General features: G+C 39.4%; 2 protein-coding genes and 1 long non-coding RNA gene across 5 annotated transcripts; 1 reads left to right on the plus strand and 2 right to left on the minus strand.

Moving 5' to 3' along the window:
- Positions 1-970: 970 nt before the first annotated feature.
- Positions 971-2836, plus strand: LOC148869559 (uncharacterized). Its single transcript, XR_016108241.1, has 3 exons — positions 971-1730; positions 1850-2373; positions 2442-2836. It is a non-coding gene; the product is annotated as an uncharacterized LOC148869559 (long non-coding RNA).
- Positions 2837-4630: 1794 nt separating this feature from the next.
- LOC148869560 (sugar transport protein 7-like) lies at positions 4631-8528 on the minus strand. Of its 3 annotated transcripts, none has more exons than XM_088973892.1 (5): positions 8362-8528; positions 7330-8099; positions 6628-6947; positions 5633-6259; positions 4631-5340 (listed from the first exon to the last, which is right to left on the minus strand). In XM_088973892.1, the coding sequence occupies exons 2-5, from the start codon at positions 7706-7708 to the stop codon at positions 4897-4899; spliced, it is 1770 nt and encodes a 589-aa protein (XP_088830018.1). In that variant the 5' UTR covers positions 7709-8099; positions 8362-8528; the 3' UTR covers positions 4631-4896. The 3 variants fall into 3 exon arrangements, with proteins under 3 accessions (XP_088830018.1, XP_088830020.1, XP_088830019.1); XM_088973894.1 differs by lacking the exon at positions 8362-8528 and having other exon boundaries at positions 7330-7623; positions 7739-7985; XM_088973893.1 differs by lacking the exon at positions 8362-8528 and having other exon boundaries at positions 7330-8147.
- A 10325-nt stretch (positions 8529-18853) lies between these two features.
- LOC148869561 (uncharacterized) lies at positions 18854-21255 on the minus strand. The gene is made up of 5 exons (XM_088973973.1): positions 20712-21255; positions 19834-20631; positions 19653-19732; positions 19483-19554; positions 18854-19284 (listed from the first exon to the last, which is right to left on the minus strand). The coding sequence occupies exons 1-5, from the start codon at positions 21039-21041 to the stop codon at positions 19095-19097; spliced, it is 1470 nt and encodes a 489-aa protein (XP_088830099.1). The 5' UTR covers positions 21042-21255; the 3' UTR covers positions 18854-19094.

The raw sequence follows: 21255 nt of genomic DNA on the forward strand, positions 1-21255 counted from the left end.
TAATATATATACTAGTGGGAATCTGTTCGATGATGCACGGGAAATCGAAATGCAATTTTTTGATTATAGTTTAATCTCCAATAAATATTAATCAATATATTATAAGAAAAATATAATTTCAGAAATTTAAATAACAATAGTTTAATCTCAAATAATTATTGAAAATATATTTATCACAAAAACATTATTAGTAGAATTAAAATAAATATTAATTTTAATATATAATAGATATAGATAAAGATTTTAGAACTATTATTAATAAATATTAAATTTTCTGAAAATTAGTTTCTAGACTTATCAATTGATATAAATTAATTAATGTTTCGATTATTATCACATAATAAATATAATTACAATTATATTTTTAATATCTACTAAAAATAATTATAATTATAACCGGAACATGATATAGATAGTATAGATTTATATTGTTTGAGTACTCTCATTTAGGAGCAAATTTTGATGATTAAATTACCAACCAATTAACACTTAAGAAAATTAATCAATTTTTTATTCAGTACCCATTAATAAAATTAAGGGATTTTTACGGATCAGTCCAGCTAACCCCGTACATACATTGACTATTGTTCTTTACCTATCGCTCAGTCACCTACCCCTCGTACATTCACCTATCGTTCTTTACCGAGACCGGATCTGCTCCTTCTTTACCCCTCTTCCATCGGAGGATTTACTCCTTATTTAAAAAATTTTGACACGTCTTTCGGTGGTCAATCAACCGATTGTAGTTTTATAAATGACAAATAAAAATAAAAATTGTTAAGTTATACAATTTTTAAAATAAAAAGTTATTATTGACAAAAAATTCTAAACCCTCCCCGTTATCAGATTCAGACATTTTCCCTAAACCAACCATTATTAACCTTCAGAAACTGTATTTAAGCTATTACTGACAAAATTCTAAGCTGTATTTTCTCAATATATAGATTAAAATTAGAATCTGGATTTTTTTGCCTTAATTACTGAGTTCCAAACTCCAATTCATCTCCCAATCCTGAAACCCCAACATCGTCATCTGCTCCATCAACATCACCCACTTTGCCTAAATTCCTCAACAGAAAACCCTACTTTCTTCACTACAAACCCTAAATCTCATCGGCTCATCGCTAAAGCCCGCACCCTGTTGATGCCTAAACCATAAACCCCTAGCTTCCATAACCCCTATCGATCTCTCACTACAAATACTAGATTTTCTCGCAATGAAGCTCTAATTTGTTCCTCATTTAAATGAGATTCATGAACATTCGTCTAACACCTAGTAAAATGGCAAAAATCCCAAATTTTCCAACCGGTAGGAGAAGAAGAAGAAATAATCGAAAAATATAAGCAAAAAAGGTGATCAGAAATCTCGTGTGGAAAGTGCCGCTCATCGCATCGAATGATGCTGCGTTCGCACAAGATATACGTCATCCCACAGTGTCCACAGAAGAGAACGGTCTAGATCCACCAAGACACTAACTGCCTACCATACAAACAACGCAGTACAGAGCTCTCTCCTCTCTGTATCAAATCAAAGAGTGATACACAGTACGAAGCTTCCAACTAATGCCTCTTCCCCGATCTCCACTTCGTTTTTGCCCCTCTTGTCTTTATAGACAGACGCAAATTCTATATTGTTGCCCTGGAGGTAGGACAAGTTACAGGCAGCATCAGACAGATCTCGCACACTGGTGAAAGATAAAACTCGGAGGTCTTGGAAAAAAGAGGGCAAGGTGAGAAGAAATCTCGCCATTGCCAAAATGCATTTCTGTTTTTACTTTTTACACCTACTTTTATTTGAAAAGAAATATTTTTATTTAGTTGAAAGTATTACTTTTTCTATCGGTTGTAGGTTAATACAATTCAACAACCCTTGACATGTAAAAATATTGATAGACTCGAAAACGCACTGAACCCGAAGTGAGTGGGAGTGGTGGCCAGTCTTATCTCACTGCGAGACAGGATCTGCTCTTACACACGCACATCCTACCACAGTATACAGTTCAGTCAAGCATTTCTGGCGGCGAAGAAAAGAAAGATTGAGATGTCTTTCCATATTTGTAGTCATACGATCGGTGCAGCAATCATGCAATCCGCTTCGTTCCTCCATTATTTAAGGGGAACAATGCTTCAACAACATTACTTGTTCTCAGTAAAATTTTAAAGGTGAGTAATTATGGCTTCTAGTTCCAGACGACAAAGTAAAACGGCGAAGGCACTCCAACAACTGATGAAAGAAATCAAGAAAGAGCTTGTTACAGATTTATCTGAACTTCAACTCAAAATGAAAGACCACTATATTCCATTTTTTGAAGCCTGAGCAAACGTTGGGCGAATGTTGCTGAAAGATACAGAAAATTTACAACGACAAGATAGGTATTCCTTTTTTTGTTTCCTTCAAAATTCTTTTATTTAACTGATTCATAATAGTTCATTTTTTATAGTATTGGTGAATGCCCGGAGGACGACGGGGAATGCAGTAATGGATTTTATTTTCTTCCCCATGATATCGTTCTCAATCGCGGAGAGTACGGCAACCAAGAAAATTTGAACGAGAACGAAGACGATGAAAGCAGGAGCAGGAGTTTGAACGAGAACCATGACAATGAGAGCAGGAGCGGGAGTTTGAACGAGAACCATGACGATGAGAGCAGGAGCAAGAGTTGCACCCAATCCTAAGGGTGTATGATGAAAATCGTAGGAAATCTCTCTTGTTGGTTTAAGTTAATATGTTAACTTTGTGGAACTCTCTTTTAGTCTGAACTACGACATTAATGTTCTTATTATAAGTCTTGTTTTATGGTAATTTCAGTCTTATTTATTGTTCGTTGATCGGTTTGATCTTATTCGAGTTCTAAAACCACCCGCTCAGTAAGTGCAGTCATCCACAAATCTATACATCAACGACGGCATTTACTGAGCAGACATTTTAATCAAACGTTACACCACCAAAATATCTTTCCTATAAAACCGTCCACAAACTCCCAAAAGATGCACAGGGACGAGAAATAAGAGCAGCAAAAGAAACCAACAATGGCGCCCAGAACCAGGACAAGGAGGATATCCTTAGACCTGATACAAAAGGCGGTATCGGACATATCATCCGAAATGGATATATCCAAGTACATGGATCTAAGGGTCCCCTCTCAGGCCACCATTATCAGCAACGATGTGAGAAGCCGTTGGGAAATGGGGTCACTCTAACTTTGGTGGAAAAGATTTGAGGTGCATATGAGCACATTGTCGTATGGACTAAGAGAGAAAGTGGATTTAAAGAAAGGCACTTTGAATGGTGATCCTTAATTTTGAATTGTGCGTTGATGACACCAAACCAAAGCCGAATGATGATCAACGGTTAGCGCATCAAACTAAAGCCGTCCTTCATGAACCACGCGGGTGCGAGCATCCAATAGTGATTGCACTCGTGCCTACATCCCACAAGTCAGGGCCCGATTCTGTGGAAGGTGGGTGTGTGGGCTGTGTTCAGAGGCTGTCAGAGAGTACTCTGAAAGTATCGGTACAACACGGCATATTATATGGGAAGCTCTACGTGCTCACATGCAAATCTGTCAAAGGTTCAACAAATTCATCAGAGTGAGCCCTGCCATGTCTCTTACAGGTTCAATGACTGAAATTTTGAAGAAGAGCTCCAAGAGAAGGGAAGCTCTCAGTAATGAGGGAAGTAACAAGAAATCTAGTTCAACTGATTATTGAATAAGACCGTTATGCTATTTTTTATTTTTTGCTTCTTTCATTTTTATTTTTGATTTTTGATGTATAATTTTTTGTTTCTTTCATTTTTTGATTTTTCCCCGTATAACTAATGGTAGATGGTTTTACTGTTTTAGTATTGTTTGGTTTCTTGCCTAATGATTATTAATACATGGATCAAAGATGGTTGCATGTGTGGCTACATGCCTGCACTTATGTCCATTTTATACATAGACATGCATGTCTAGGGCATATGCATGCACATTGAAATGTGATCACAACCTCCATGCATCTGTTCTATATTCTTTTAACACTTTTTACTTCTTAGAGCAAGATTATTGTATAAGACTGTTATGCTATTTGTACAATGGTTAGGCTTAATGTGTGGTATGTTAATGTGTTTAGAGAAACTAATTTTACTGTGGATTGGCTAGTGAATCAGGGGCATGTTATGAGTCTGTTGGGTTTTAGTTCTGGTAGTTTAGGTTGGTTTTTCAAGTACATCTGTTTGTGTGATCTTTGGGGAGGGCTACCCCTGGGTTGGGTAGCCTTTGTTTTCCTTATTTACCAAAAAATAGTTGGAAAGAACCTTGAAATTATTAAAATAAAATAGTAAAAAATATTAAAAATCTACACTACTTATATCCCCCCGGTCAAAAGTGTAGTCAAAGCATGCCAACTATTTTGTATGGACCATTTCAACTATTTTGTATGGACAGAGTTGTATTGACCATTTCAACTTTTTTGTATGGACCATTTCCACTATTTACTACAATACTCTCCCTCCAAAACTTAGCTGGGCTATGTTAAAGTTTGTCATATTATGTCTTCAAATATATGTTGTAGAGAGCATAGCATTCCATTTAATATTAGTAACATTTATCTGAGTTTTCATTAGATGTGAGTAGTAGCATGCCAAATCTTCAAAAAGTTATTCTCCATACCATTAGATCATATGGGCAACATGACTATCAGGTCTTGCATATAAATCCTAAACCAAGTGTACATCAAAGCTAGTTTATGGGCTATTTCAGGTCAACTGAGATGAGATTAGAAATCAATAGATAACCAACTCATATACATTTAATCTGAAAACAGACTTTTCAAATCCTTCCCTTCTTAAAAGCTTACTGTGTTTTCAAGAGACAGGTTCTAAAACATTTGCATCTTCTGGTTGTCCCAACTCCATTAATTTGGTTGTCTGCTACTGCTCTCATCATACTCTTTAGGCAGTATTCTTTTCCAGAACCAATGCTTTCTCCACATGAGTGTCATTTCTTCAATTGGAACTCCTTTGGTTTCCGGTAGAAAGACATAAACATAGATCGTCATGATAATAATCCATCCTGCGAAGAACAGGAAGATTCCAAACTTGAAAGCACAAAGGAGGAAAAGGAAAGACTGGGCAATTACGAAAGTGAAGAAAAGGTTGACAGCCACAGTAATGCTCTGCCCAGCTGATCTGGTTTCTAAAGAGAATATCTCACTTGGAACAGTCCAGCCAAGTCCTCCCCATGACCACCCAAAGGCCATGACAAAAAGGCAGATAACAACCACCACCAATATCGAGATGCCTTTTGAGAGTTCTGCGCTGCTGTCAAATTTAAGGCCCAAGATTATGGCAACTATTACCTGTATGAAATGCAAAGCTAGTGAGTAACAAAATGCCTATTTTAATTAAAACTGAGCAATCAAAATACTTTTAACTTCTGGCTTGATATGAGAAAATAAACTATGTAGTTTTTACTGTATATATGGCGTCACCTTCTATCCTTTCTGAATATGTTTTGCCAAAAAATAGAAATTATTTATTGCAGAAACAGAGTAATGACCCAGGAGTCATTCATAGCTGTGAGTAAAGGAATCAAGTTGTAGTACTAGGTTATTATCAAAATGGGAAACTGAGGGTTTATTGAATTGCTACCTGACATAAAATCATTTGTATTCCACCACTGATTAGTAGAATTCTCCGGCCCCATCTATCAACGGTTGCAATAGAAATAAAAGTTGATAAAACAAGAACTGCTCCAGTCAAGACAGAGGAGTATAGAGAAGCATCCCCACCAAACCCCATGCTCTGGAACAGTACTGGTGCATAAAAGAGAATTGAGTTTATTCCTGTCAAAATTTGAAAAGTTGGCATAAAGATTGCCATCACCAATTGCGGTCTATTCCTCGTCTCAAGGATGTTTCTAAATGGATGTTTGATTGCATTTGCAAATTCACTTGCATCGATCATGTCTTGCAACTCTGCATTAACATTATGGGTACCTCTGATCTTCTCCAGAACTTGTCTTCCCTTGTCTTTAAATCCACGTTCGATTAGGCTATTTGGTGTATCTGGAAGAAGAATTCCTCCTACTGTCATTAATAGTGCTGGTACTGCAGCTAGGCCCAGGGATAGCCTCCATCCCCATGGTTTGATCTTCTCTGTTCCATAATTGACCATGTTTGCAGTAAAGATTCCAAGAGTTGTTGCCAACTGAAACATCATGTTAAGCCCTCCTCGGATATGCACTGGAGCCATTTCTGATAAATACAGTGGGACTGCCTTAAAACAACCATGCAATAGGCAAATCAGATATCATGGAACATTTAAAGGAAAGTGGGACAATAAGGGACGTAAGATGCCAGTACTAATTTTCTAACTATTGATCTCGAGCTTGGATAATTTCATTTTCTAATCATATAAGAAATCCAATGTAGATATTCTTGACAATGCAGGAAATTAAATTATGTATGGTTCTATACAAAACAATGGCAAACATACAAGGGGCTTGGTAGAATTTTCTATACTAGAAGTTCAGAAATCAGAAAACAACAATTTTGATAAAAATTCAGTGAACTCTTAGTCTTTTCAGTAGAATTTGTCTGATTCTCCAAACTTGCAGGAAATATATTTGAGAAAAACAATAATACCTGATTTCCGAATCCAATCCCAACCCCAAGCATGATCCGACCCAAGATCAGCATTGCCAGGTTCTCTGCAGAAGCATTAAGAGTGGCTCCAACAAGGAAGCTAAGCCCACCATAGATTATACTTATTCTGCGTCCATACTTCCTGGTGACAGGAGAAGCTCCAAGAGATGCAACCAGACCAGCAAGATAAAGAGAAGAGGTAAATGCGGCAAGACCTTGGTTGTTATACTTGCAGTAATTGTTCTCGTGGATGTGTCTTTTTTTGTGATAGACAGCTGGGAAGAATTTTTGTAGGAATGGATCCATAGATGTAACCCCTCCTGTTAATTATCCAATTAACAACATAAGTAGGCGCCTCTTTTGAATTTTTTTTTCTTTGGAAAAAAGGTATTTAATCAAAGATACAGCAAAACAAGAGCCTAATTATGAGATTTTGTGTTCATTTCTGTTACCCAGAAAAACCAATTACTGATTCATCACACCTTCACATTCCCATATATACTTCGATTAGTAAATTATGACTGGAATATTCTGTTTCCTTCTTTTTGTTCTTCTGATTAGTCCCAAGGTCTCACCTTTTTGTGGTTGATCTTTTTGGTTTTGGCTATTGATTGATATGCTCTCAAGATCATGATCATCAGAAAAGAGAACTAATTATTTGGAAAAGTAATTGAAACCCAGAAAGAGAAAAGATGGGGAAACCTGAAATTCCGATGTCATAACCGAAGATTGATCCCCCAGTGGCAGCAATTATGCAGGTAACGACCACAAACGAGGTGACCTTCCCCTGGTACTGCTGTGCCCTTTCCTTGGCCACACCTACCGGAGCAAACGACCCACCGGCCATCTTCTCGGCTGTGTGTGTGAGTAAGCTCAGAAACTCGTAAGACTGAAAGATATTAGAGTCTCCTCTTGACTTAGCAACCTCAAGTGAGCTGTCATTGATAATATCGAATTTAAGCCACCGATCCACATCCAAGTCCAAGTCCTGAATTCCTGATAAAGGATGAAGAATTGTAAAAGAGAGAAAACAACTGGGAATAGAAAACCAATTCCACAAGCCTGCATGCACGTGTCTCATTTATTGGAATGGAAATTTTCGAAGCCATACACAAATATTTCGGTAGCAGTAGCACTTATCTGAAACTGAAATTGTAGTTTCCAGAATCCAAACTCCTACTCCATTCCATCACCAAAAACAACTCTTTCACTGAAAACCAAAGCAATTATTAATTCAGCAGCCCAATCAGTTCAGTTGTTTATCAAACGGCTCCACGGCATCGGCCTTTGACTTTACATGGAATCGTGTGTGGGTTTCCATCTCAAAGCATCTCAGTAGCAGAGAAAGAAGGATGGACACTGCTGGTACCTGAGCTACACGACATTACACATCGCGTTCAGCTAATCCGAATTAGGTGGGAGTTGGGACCGTAACATTTGATGGGTTTATTGGTTTAGCCTACTCTCATTTCCTGCAATTCCAACCATACCACAACACATCAACATCGTCCATATGAGTTGGGTTTTTCTTTTTTTTTTTTTTTATTTTGAAATTTATAGGTGATCACAGTTTGGAAAGAGTGCAAATACAAATATCTTCACTGTAAAACTTTGATTTTGTATGTGTTGTGTATATTAGTATTTGGGCTTTTCCCAAACTGCCCAGTCGTGAGAAACAATTTTGGGTGGAAAACAGGGTTATCTTCTTCATGTTTTCATGGAGAAATAGACAACCTGTCATCACCGGCACCGTCCCTTGGTTTCCACCGGAAGATCTGTTCATGGCCAGGCTTGGGCTCAAATTTTGCAAAAATTTGAATGGAACAGATCCAAAGCCTAACCATGAAACAGTATAAAGTTGGGGCCGAAGGCTTGGGCTCAATTCCTGCCACCACCACTCTGACTGGTACACCCCCTGTTCGTCACCAGTAGCATTAGATAACAAAAAGAAAGGAGAGAAGAAAAAAAGGTCCAATCACCGAGGTCTCAGCTAGAGGTACAAATTGGGCCGGCCCGCAGGCCATGCTGCCCTCCCTTGGGATAACTTGGGGTCAGCTCGGCATGGCCCATGGCCCAAGCCCATGCGGGCTCGTGCCATGCCGTGCCATACCGTATCACGGGTTTGGGCCACAGGGGCATGGGTTAAACCGGGCCTATTTGGCTTTTCACCTGTTTTTGTTTTTTGTTTTTTTGTTATTGTTTTTTTTTTTTGACATTTTTGCTTTTTTTTTATTTCTTTGCTAAGTAAAAGTGTAAAACTAAAATATTTAACTTTCATTTGGGCTTTGGGAATTATTCAAAAAGGTAAGAAATGAGAAATCTAACAAATAAATGAAAAAAAATACTTAACCAAATAAGAATGGAATAACAAATTAGAAGAAAAATAGGAATTTTATTTCTTATAAATTTGAATGATACAAATACAAAGCAGACAATGGTTAGATACTAGGATGGATAAATGAAATATGAAAATTGGAAAGTAGAATAAATTAATAAAATATAAAAAGTACAACATAGTTACAAATTGAAAATACAAAATTACATGTTAAAAACTAGCAAATAAATTAAATAAAATTAAACAAAATTTACAATAATTTGAAAAAATGCTATACAACTATTGAGTGAGTATACAAAAAATATTGGCTTCATCGTTTTCTAATTTTTCTCCTATTGTTCATGACTTTTATCATCTGTTTCAGGTGAAATATTGGGTGTAGTGTCATGCCTTCCTTTGTCTTGTAATCTGTCTTCACCATCCGGTCAATCTTTAAAGCATATGCACATCTTTATACTTTCATCATTCATACAACTTCTCTTGTCGTCCAACACCCTAGTACCTGCACTAAAACAAGTCCGATGGAATTATAAACACCAGGGGGATAGTAGATCACGTGCCATGGCGGTGAAAACTAGATAATTTTTTGAATGGTCACTCCACCAGTATGTGGCTATTCAAACCTAGTAAAACTTAAAATTCTTTTATTTAAAACCCAATTTTCATCAATGAAATGACTGGTAAGACAAATATAACTTATGTTAAATTTAGAAGTCCAAACATCAGAAGTAACTGCAACTTTAGAAATAAGACTAGATAACGTATAAATTAAATTTTGTTTATATAAATAAAAAAATTTTAAAGCATATGATCTAATACTATTCCTACAAACTTTTTTAAATTGTGGATTTACAAAATTATGTAACCATTTTTCAATTTTAGTATCTTTAGCTAACAAAAATGGTTGTTCAACATGTACAATGTATTTTGCTAATTCTTGCCACATTTTTTTTTCAAATGTACCAAGCCCCCACCTAATTTGTGTTTGTGTTGTTTCTCTCCTCTTCTTCTTCTTCTTCTTCTTCTTCTTCTTCTTCTTCTTCTTCTTTCTCATAGGTGAGCAAATGTCTTTTCAAATGGCCAGTGCCACCCTTGCTACAAAAGCTAAAGTATTTCTTGCATATTTTGGCAAATAACTTTTTTTCCCTTCCCCTCAACCTCCTTTACTTCAAATATTTTCCAAATCAGGCTAATCAACTTAGAGGCTCTCTTTTTCTTTCCGCTAGTATCAATACTAGGGGTGGATGTTCCATCAATATCAATAGCATCCATACTGGTGCTAACATTATCATGATGCAATTGAATATCGTCGACGCTGAACATGTTGGGGTATTTGTTTCGGAAGGAGCCGACCATTTTTTTAAATTCTAAAAAAATAAAAATTAATTTAATTGGACTTACCTAGATTGCCGGTTCGAAATACAACTTGATTTCAATGGTTGAAGCCTTTCAACTCCAAGAGTCCAAGCCTCCCAAATTGCTAACTTGAGATACTTGAGCTGGTTGAGCAAACCTATTTCTTGTTGAAATCTCAACAAAATTGAGAATTGGAGAATCAGTTAATCAGAGTTCAGAGAATGTATGAGAGATGAAACTTGAAGAGTATGAAAACTAGAGAAGAAATTAAGAGAATTGTTGAATTAGTGTGATGAAAATGGTGAAGGATAGAGCAATTTATAGGAATTAAAAATAATTCAATTGCCCAAAATACCTTAAAAACTAGTTTTTTTTTTGTTGTTGGGAGGGGTATTTTGGTCATTGTAAAATTATTTATCACTTTACCCTAAATTCCCCTAAGCTAGTTGTTATATATTTGTTGGGGGGCATTTTTGTTATTTTTATCCCCCCTAACCAAAATACATAAATACTCCCCATATAGCTGTTTATAGTTGTTGAAGGGTATTTCTATAATAAAACCCCAAAATGCTGAAACTAACCATTGGGGGGGGGGATCCCCAACAACTGGTTCTCAGGTGGGCCGAGTGTGGCCTGCTACGGATGCACGGGTCATGCCATGCTGGCCCATGACGGGCCATGCGTGTGTCGTACTACTGGCTGGATCATGTCGGCCTGTGGGCCGCGGGCAACATGGCAGCACAATTATGTCGTGCCATACCGGCCCATGGACTTCAAACCCTAGGTCCAACATGACCCAAACCATCATGTCAAGCTTGGCACGACCTATGTGTCGTCGTGTCGTGTTGTGTTGTGCCGGAATGGTCCAAAGTCAGGCCGGGCCTTGGTGGCATGACCCGATTTACACCTAGTCTTAGCGTTCCACACCCATTCCTCCTATTCAATCACTAGGTCTTATTCACCATTGCTTCTTTTTGCTGAATTTCACAACCCTACAACACATGGTCGGTGGATTAGAGGGTAGACAAATGTAAAAAAAAAAAAAAGAAAAGAACCATCTTAATTTTCATTTTAAAAATAAAAAGAACAAGCAGTAACTACAAAAGGAACAAATAATTCAACATTGATTTCACTCAAAACTAACACAAAAAGTTCTTTTGGCAATGAAAGAAACATTTAATTTTGATGATGTGCGATGTGGTGCTCCTTGTTGGCAGATAGCTTAGATGTTGTATTGAGTAGGTTGCTTGGTCAAGCTGCAAGAGAGAGAGATTAGAGCGTCTGGGTTGCTTTACATGAGGTGGGCACTCCGATGCTTAAGTCGGCAAGCTGGGAAAGTGATTGCAAAAATGCAAGAGAACTAGAGTGCTTTAGAGATAAAACGCGTGTACCTTCTAAGGTTGGAGGTGAAGCCCTTATATAGGCGGGTTGCTGTGAACCTCACAAAATGCATTCGGGATCTCCGGCTGATCTAGTTTGGAGGTGGTTTCACGCCTGGAGATGGACTCTATGCAAGCAGATAATGTTTATCCAATCTTGTCCAAAACGGGCGGGGTGATAGCCAGTTCTTCCAACGTGGTATCGTAATCTTAGGGAATTCGATAGCGATTGACCACTTAAGGGTTAGGTTGCTCGACACGTGAGACAAATCATTAACTGGGGCCAGGGAAGTTTGGTGGAAGCAGGTCACCTCTTACATCGACCTGAGGTCTTGTCTAGTTGTTCGCATGTTGACCTACCGAGGCGGTGCCGAGGTCACTGATGTAGTTGTTAAGTGTCCGAAGTGGTCTGCTTACATGGTATCGAGGTATCACCCAACTATTCTATGGTGCCACGTGTCATGATGTCATTGGAGGACCAAATTATCACTCATCAATTGCCCCCACTCCTAAGTCTGGGGTGGTCAGTCTTTAGAAGGAATAGTTTTAACCTGAGATGATTTGGTTTGTTCTCCATCCTCATTTGTGGTTCGACCAGTGGTTCGGGATCGAGTTAGTTCGGTCAATCTGGCCTAAGCACAAGGTAGCATACTAGGGATGTGCAAATGCCACAGAACTATTAAGTTGTTGGATGTCAAAAATGTGCTAAACAGATTTGGACTAGGAATACGCACCGCCACACCCTTGCGATCCGTTGGATCCAACTGATCTCGACTGTCTATAGTTCAGTTCATCTGTCTATAAATAGAACACTCGATGCCCATTTTCTCATCCCTGTTTTTGGAGTTCCTGGTGAGATCGCAGAGCTCGGCATTACCGAAATGATCAGTATTATCGGCGAGGTTGGTCTATTCATTTTATGTTAGTCATTTTCCTTAGCTCTGTTTCATTTACAATGTCTGGTAGAAAGTCTGAGGAAGGGACCTTGACTCAAGATTAGCATGATTCTCATAAAAGGGCCTCGTCTTCACATTGGGCTAAAGCACTGGACTAGTTTGAACCCTCCGAGCTCTCTACCGACAATGTCTATGAGCTCACAACTTGTTATAAGATTCCAAATCAGTCCAGATACTCTCTCCTAGGGGTGAGCAAAAAAAAAACAAAAATATAACCGATTGACAAAATCGACAGACACCGAACCAAAAAATCAATTAACCAAATCGATCGGGTTGGTGTTTTAAAAAAATCGAAGGTACTGGTTTGGTTTCAATTAACCAATATAGGAAACCGGAGGTTAACTTAACCAACTAGTATACATATATTTTGATATATTTTATACATACATATATATATGTATATTATATATTTTATATATATTATAAATTAAAAATTTGCATTATATATAAATATATGTTTATTATATATGATATATCATTTATTATTTAAAAACTGATGAACCAAACCAATGATCAATCGGTTAACTGATTGGCATTAGTTCGGTTTTGGTTACGGTTTTCCAAAAACCGATAGTACCAACGGTTACCCCTACTCTCTTCCTCTTGAGGGGTACTCGTAGGAGGACAGAGATGATGGAGGTTGTTGTCTTTGAGGTTGACTTGAAAGTGGATCTTCGGTTCCCCCCTTCATCCGCTTCTTCTTGAGGTATTGAACTATTACTACATTACCTTAAATCAACTTCATCCCAACACTATTAGGACCCTAGTCAGCACCATCTCGTTCTGTCACCACGTTGGCTTCCCCTTAGATGTTAAGACCTTTGCCAACATTTGCCAAACTATGCCATATATATCCCAACACTATTAGCACTCATGGGATGTATAGTTATTACCTATCCTACCAACCTTAGTGTAACTTACTAAACGGCTTCCCCTCCAAGGTATCGGCCAAAAGAGGAAGTATTTCTTCATTGACCAAAGTAGTGGATGGCCATTCCTAACGACCTGGAGAGAGGGAGTAAGGGACTCCATGGAGGAAACTCTAAGTGAGCAAATGCATGCAAGAGTTTATGTCCTAGTGGACCGGAAATCTATGATAAGCGAGTACTTGGCCGAGAAGAAGCTAATCCAGGCCGAACTGAGTCCTCTAGGTTGGTCATCACCTTAGGTTTGGGCATTTTCTTTTCCTTCTTTACTTTTTTTTCTTTTTATAGTTTGGCTCACCCCTGAATTTCTTGTGTAGGAGACATGTCAGGCATGCCAACTTCCGGGCTATTCCAAGCCATGAAGAGAAAGAAGAGGAAGGTGGATCACTAAGAGGAACCTTAGGTTGCTACTCCAGAGACCGCCATGTGAACTGTTGAGATTGTACCGGTAATTGACCTAATCTAGAGTGACCAGTTAGAAAGGACCTCGCTAGAGCCCAAGAGCGCCCATACATCCAAAGAGCCCCTTTTACCACCTGAGACTAGGGCATCTGGTGGCACGAATGCCGATACCAATCCCGAGGAGAGGCACACCATCATGGACTTTTGGACCACCCTAGTGAAGAGCAAGGAGACCGTCTTTCCTGAAGAGGTCGCGAGGCTTCATGAGTCACATCCCAGTGAGCTCAGGGGAAAGCTTATGCGTTGCCTCATGGTGGTATGTTTCCGACCATCCCGTTGCATTCATTATGACTTCCATTCTGGACTTATTTCCCTTTATATCTTTTGTAGGCAAACACTTTGTTGCATTCTTTGCTTAGGCAGGCTGAGGGTAGTTTGGCTAGGGCCTAGGCTACTGAGGAGGAAGCAGGGGAGTATAGGCCCCGAATTGAATTGGCTATCTGTCTCATCAGCGACCTGAAGGATGAGCTCATGGTTGAGCGGGGTCATAATGCGGACTTGACGAGGGAGGTTGAGAAGTTAACTGAGGAGCTTGGGCGCAAGGACCAAAAGTTACAAGTGAAGGAGGCCAACCTCACTGAACAACAGTCCAAGTTTCTTGATAACGTCCATTATGCCGAGGTCCGTGCAATTGAAGAATTCAAGACTTCACCCGACTTCTTGAAGGAAAGGGAGGAATTCGGGTTCGACACCTGTCATTAGGGATTCAAGCTGTGTCAAATGCTAGTGGCCTTGGTGTGCCCGAAGTTTGACCTCAACAAGTTAAATTTGTTGGCATGCACCAATGAGATGATGGGTTAGGTCAATCAAGAGTCTGACTCTGAGGAGGACGAGGACAAGATCGATGTGGTTAGAGGTAGTGAAGACAGTAGAACTAATGCTAGTGTGGAAGGTGTGGGGGTATATGAGCCCTGAAATGTCTGACTTTTTGCCTCTTTTCTTGGACCCCCAATGTATATATGTTGTATGCCAAGCCTCCGATCTCGACTTCCTTAATATTTTTTTTGAGTACTCTGAGCTCAGCTTTTCTTGGAGCCCCAGAATGTTTGACCTTTTGCCTCTTTTATTTTCTTTTTCAGAAGCAATCACACTATTTACGTCCAGAAATTTGGGGCACCATTTGTTGTCCTATGAATTAATTTTAAGAAGTTGTTTTGATGACTAATTTTGCTTCCTATGAATTAATTTTAAGAAGGAAAGAGAGAGGACAAAGAGATTGAGGGAAAGAGAAGACCATTGGGAATAACCCCTATATTTTCCTTGTGCAAATAAGAGATATCTTAACCAATAAATAGCAGATATGTAATAATGAATCAAACAGTCAAAACACAAAACAAACAACAGTGGTAGATACCAAGATTTACATGGAAAACCCTGCAATGTGAAGGTAAAAATCACGGTACCGAAATCCAAACCCTCCACTATCAATAATAGTAATGGAATACAATGTTTTTCTATCTAGTTACAATTAAACGATGAATATTAAGAAGGCTCTTGGATTCCCACAACAGAAAGATTCAATAGAATAGATAGCAAATAAGAAATCTCTCACCAAAGGTGGAAGTACAGCAATGGAAATAAGAAGAGATGTTGAAAATGGGTTTATCTTCTTTGTTTCAGTCCTTGTAAATCTCTTTTTTTCCAAACCTTTCTTCTCAAAGCCCCTTTTCCTTTTCTTTGATATTTGCTAGAGAGTTGTTAGAGTGGATATTGAACTCTCCCAATTCGTTGGACACCAAAAGACGTATTAGCTTGCAAGACAAGTTAAAGAATACAAAAAGACCCTTTCCTTATTTCCCCTTTTTTTTCTTTTCAACTTTTTCTTCATTTTGTTTTTATTCAATTTGTGGGTCCCACCTCATGAGGAGGACAATCCAACAAAGACCACCAATAGAGGGAAACGGGATTTTCTCCTCAAAGAGGGCACTGAAGGGATAGGAAATCCATCACATGGACGCCCAAAGATTGCGGAATAAGGGGGCAAATTTTAAAAAAAAATCTCTCCCTTCAACTGGGAATCAAATTCCTCATTTAGAAAATCATATTTTCAATGATCATTCTTGAATCATAAACTGAACCAGATCTAAACCAAAAGGAGTAGGGAGAGATAATACTTGATACATAGAAGTAGTATCTCCCAATGGAGGTGTTCACACCCAAGGAAGGATCCAAAATCTACTCCCACTAAAGATGGCGCAGTGCAAGGTGGAGCAGAATCGGCAGTGTTCTTCCAAAAGAACTTGACCCTTCGCAAGAATCAACTGGACGGCTTGTGAATATAACTCCCACCAAAAAAGATTGGTGTCAAGATCCAATCTTGATTTCTCCCAAGAATTGGAGATCGAACTGTTGTAGGTAGCAGCTGCAGGAAGGAGGCGGCAAGAGAGTATTTGCAGGGTGCAGAATTCTCTCTTCTGGTAATCTCAGCACTGAAGACAAGGATGTGTGTCTTGCATGTCTAAAGGAAGCCCCCTCTTCCTTTAAGATAAGGGATAACCCTTATCTTATCTGCAGATTAGATCAACCATCTCCTAATTTAATTAGGAGGTTTCTACATCTAAATGAGATTTAGATCTTGGACTCTCTAAATGGACAGGGTCTGGGCCCAATCCTATCAACTGATCCATCTCATAATTTGCCCCTTAAGTGACTAATCAAATTAGCCCAGTTCGAAATGGGCTTAAGGCCCATTTAAGGTTATGTATTCATTTATCTTTTCAAACTGCTGCCCAGTTGGGCTTCCTTGTATGGCGTGGGACCCAAACATTGATCTACACATCAGCCACATGGGTTCAGCTCAGCCTTTGTTACAAGGCCTGGCCGAATACACTGTTATGGATAGTGCACCCCTTGAAACCCATCAGATGGGCTCTATGGGCCCAACACTTACCCTAAGTAGTCCCTGGGCCAAGCCACCTTGTAACACCCAGGGACTTTGGGCAGATGCAAGATTAGCCCATCGGGTATTATCCTCAATGGTCTTACACTCAACCTCTCAGCCCATAATGATCATACACTACTTGACAAGAGAGAACCTCTCCCTCGGCTGCAAGGAACAGTGTTGCACTCTCTGCTTATATGGATCCCGGGAATTAAAGCATTTTGCAAATCATTTAGAAACCATAACATATATACTTTTATATCTCATATAAAATATATTTTGCAAAATAAATCTCAACGATTGAAATCGGCTGCCGGCAGTCTTGGTTTCCATTAGTGAGAGTGCATCCCCAATCATTACCTTTGTCCGACAAAAGGGCTGATCCAATCACTATGATCACCCACTGAGATGAATTCTCAGACTGTCCCAACATACATAGGTTTTGACTCCCGCTAAGGATCTCACTGAATGGTACACCAAAGACAGCCTAATCTGACACCTAGTATCATAATCGAGTCTAGGGGTTGGGTGTAACTTTCTAGTTTTGCCCACCAATCTCCAAGGTCCAGGGCAATACTAGAAATCTGGTCCAGTTCAAAGATTCAATTAATCCTATACTGTATGTGCCTAGGGTCTCACCCTGGCAACTAAGACAGGCCACCCCAACCGACTTGGTGGCACCACAGTGTCAGCCTTGTCAGGATATGTCTCCCCAGACCGACCCCCTGGCTGTGAATATTCTAAACTAACACGAGTTTCATTAAGTGTCCAGTTTAAGGGTATTACACAAAAACATACCAAGGGAATATGAATCAAAAATGTAATTTTATTCATTTACGATAAACTCATAAAGTACATCATCTTGATTGAAACTAAGGGCATACAAAACTGTCTAACACTTCACACATGCATCATACCATGTATTGGGAACATCTCCCATACTTTTAAGTTATTATTCATGGGAGATGTTCCCAATGCACGGTGGATGTGCATGTGAAACGCCCAAGTGTGAGGAGCAGATCCCGTCTCTAATAGAGGTGGTAGAAACAGTAAGAAGGCGGGTAGAAGGAGAGAGAGAATCGGCAGAGGGAAACCGTTGCTGTCCTCCATGTCATGCCAGTTCTGTCCAGAATTTAATGGCAGCCGGAAGCTGATGCACCAGCATGAGATCAGACTTGTTGGAGAAGGCGGTATGTACAGTACAGACATGGTTGGATCAAGTGTTCATGGGTTTTTCACCGTATCTGTGTGGCGATGAACTCGGGGAGCAGATCCCGTCTCCAATAGAGGTGGTAGAAACGGTAAGAAGGCGGGTAGAAGGAGAGAGAGAATCGGTGGAGGGAAACCGTTGCTGTCCTCCATGTCATGCCAATTCTGTCCAGAATTTAATGGCAGCCGGAAGCTGATGCACCAGCATGAGATCAGACTTATTGGAGAAGGCGGTATGTACAGTACAGACATGGTTGGATCAAGTGTTCATGGGTTTTTCACCGTATCTGCGTGGCGATGAACTCGGGGAGTTGCACCCTGACATTGTTCGCGATCCTTTTTTCAAGTTCTTTGCTCTCTCCCCACTGCCTGGTTTTGATGTTGGGATCAATCATATTGAGGTTCTGCTTGAAATTGAAGTCTTAACAGCTGAGGTGGAGGGCTTTGTGAGCTCGGTCTGTTAATGGCTGAAGGCCTGAAAAATGAAGTTGGGTTGGTTTTATTCTTGAATTATTTTATTCATTTAAAGACAAAACAACAAGTCATTCATTCCCAGCCCCAAGTAACGTCAGAGTTATCTTCATGGAATGAGCTAAAATAAAATCAGTAATATCACCTAGAACTCTAGCAAAGAATTCCAGAGCGTGCCTTTGTTATAAAAAACGGGAAATCCTTTAAAACTCTTTTTGCTATGATGAGACAAAAATGGCAGGTTTGTCACAGAGAGAGAAAATCCAAAACTTTCATTATTTTATCTGAAGAAAATATTATTTATTTATTTAGCAAAGGAGGAGGTTGAGCCTCATACAGAACTAGTGAGGCTATCATGACCCCCAACTCTGGACTTGCGTAATTAAATAAAAGAATCAGAAATGGTGAGCAAAGAGATTTGTTGAGAAGCCAGTTCTCATTGTTGTCTTCAGAATTCCCCCAACTCTGCACTCGCATAATTACATAAAAGAATCAGAGGTGGTGAGCAGCAAAGAAATTTGGATGAGAGTTCTCGTTGTTGTCTTCAAAGGTCACCCATCCCATCGAGTCTCCATGCCTCTCTTTGGCAGCATTTCTCTTGCTTTCTATCTCACCCACATGATCTTTGAATTCTTTCCTCACCACGTCTAGAACAACGTCGCCATGTCTATCACACCATGACCTACAAAGAACAAATTTATACAGAGAATAAGTATCTGAAAAATCAGAATCTGTAAAATTCAAGATGAAAACAAATCTTATCTATCTCATCTGGAATGGGTTATCATCTTATGGATCAGAATTTGATGAAAGTTTCAAATTAAGGATCATTTTTACTTACTGTACAAACAGGAAATGAAGTTAAAAATAGATAGCTTACTTGGGGAAGAACTTCCTCAGTTCAGCTTTATCGGCCGGCAGCCGCGTTGAAATTGCTTCAACTTGGTTATTCCTGTAAAATCCATGGCATCAGAAGAGTACGTAATGAAAAACAAGCATTCTAGATCAGTATAGAAGAAAAGACATTCAAATAGTAGCTTCGATAATTACGAGAATTGAAGGTTCGGATTTTTGGTGTTGAGTTCAGTTTGGATTCGCGACAATTCCTTCTTTATGTTCTCTCCCAGAGCCTTCATAGAATTTTGGACCAAAACACCACAATTAGTTGCACTGGAGTATATGATTTAAATAAATAAAGAGATGAAATTAACTGATTTATGCGATTCTGTACCTTGTCAATGCAGAAATCTGGTGCAGAACCATCTGAGTGGATCTTCTTCATCGATTTGGTGGTTGGCCCCTCCCCGATTGGACTATGAATAAGTTCGCAAGGGATCGAAGAAGCATGATGGTCGTCGGATCTTTCTCCAAGAGGCAGAGGAGTTGTTTCGTCCTCTGGATTACTTCTCTTCCACTTTTTCAACCCATTAAATCCCCATTGCTTCTTTTCCATTTTTGATGCTGCCTCGTTTTGATCTTGTACCCAATCGCCGGCGTTTTCATCTCTCTGTTCTCTCTGAAACAGAGCACGGAATGGTTTCTTTTTCACTGTGCTTCCTCTTTCCTTCTCAGCCATAATTGATATTGGTGGTGAGCTTTCTGACATTAGAATGGGCCGGCTCTCGCTTTCCATCTCTTTAGAAGGAAAATCCCAAAATGGGTTTTCTTCGAAAGCCCCAAAATCTTGCTCCAAGGATTCTGCAATGGGATTTATTTCCCCCTTCATTCCCTCGTTTTTTTCTAGTTTATGAGACGAGCCAAAATCAATCATGACGGCAGCTCCTTTGATAGGTTTCATTGGGGTCCTGTTCTTGGGCTTGGTTTTCGATTGCAGTCTGTCTTTATCCATCAAGAATTCCTCATCCTTACATTGGATAACAGACCACTCCTCTACTGGGTTCTCGGAGGAACCAGCAACAATTACATCTCTAGCATCGATCACAGCTCCTTGAACAGCCATTCGCTGTAACAGAGGTCTCTTCGAAGAGTGATACTCGTCCATAGAAATGCATTTAGCGTAAAACAGCTCCTGAACAAGGAAAACAGGAAAAAAAAAACAATTAAAAATCTAGCAAATTATCAGATACCCATTTTCATATATGGTCTTACCTGCAAGAAAAGCAACTTGTCCCTGATGATTGTTGGTTGTTCTAGATCGGCTGGAGAAGCGATAAGAGTTTCAAGGAGGTGAATTCGAAAAGCAGAGACCTCACTTTCCGGAACAATTCCTTCCTTGTGGAGACCAATGAGGTTTAGAATCCGGTGAAATGATTCCTGCTGCCATTTGAGATTTTCCGACTGTTGCTTGGCGAGCTTCTGATCGGCAGTAAGACTAGTCAAGCGCTTCTTCTTGAAGGAAAAGGGGAGGATGTTCTTGCAGATAGTAGTAATCGTGTCGTGGAGCGAAGAATAGTAAGTCGGGGTGTACGAGTAGTACATTTTCGTTCCGATCCAAGATTCCTCTTCGTCAATTGATGAGGCGATTAGAGAATACGAAAGAAAAAATATAATTTGTGTTGCAGTTGCAGAGCTGCTCTTTGTTTTTTTTAGGGAAGGAGGTCACTCGACTCAGATTTTTTTGAATAATGACCGGCAACGGTAACATGAACTAGCCGTTGTAGGCTTTCCCGTTGAGCAGCTTTCCTTCCGCGTC

Source organism: Nelumbo lutea, chromosome 2 (assembly GCF_056320005.1).
Source record: "Nelumbo lutea isolate HS-2025 chromosome 2, American lotus-T2T, whole genome shotgun sequence".
Classification (NCBI taxonomy): Eukaryota; Viridiplantae; Streptophyta; class Magnoliopsida; order Proteales; family Nelumbonaceae; genus Nelumbo; species Nelumbo lutea.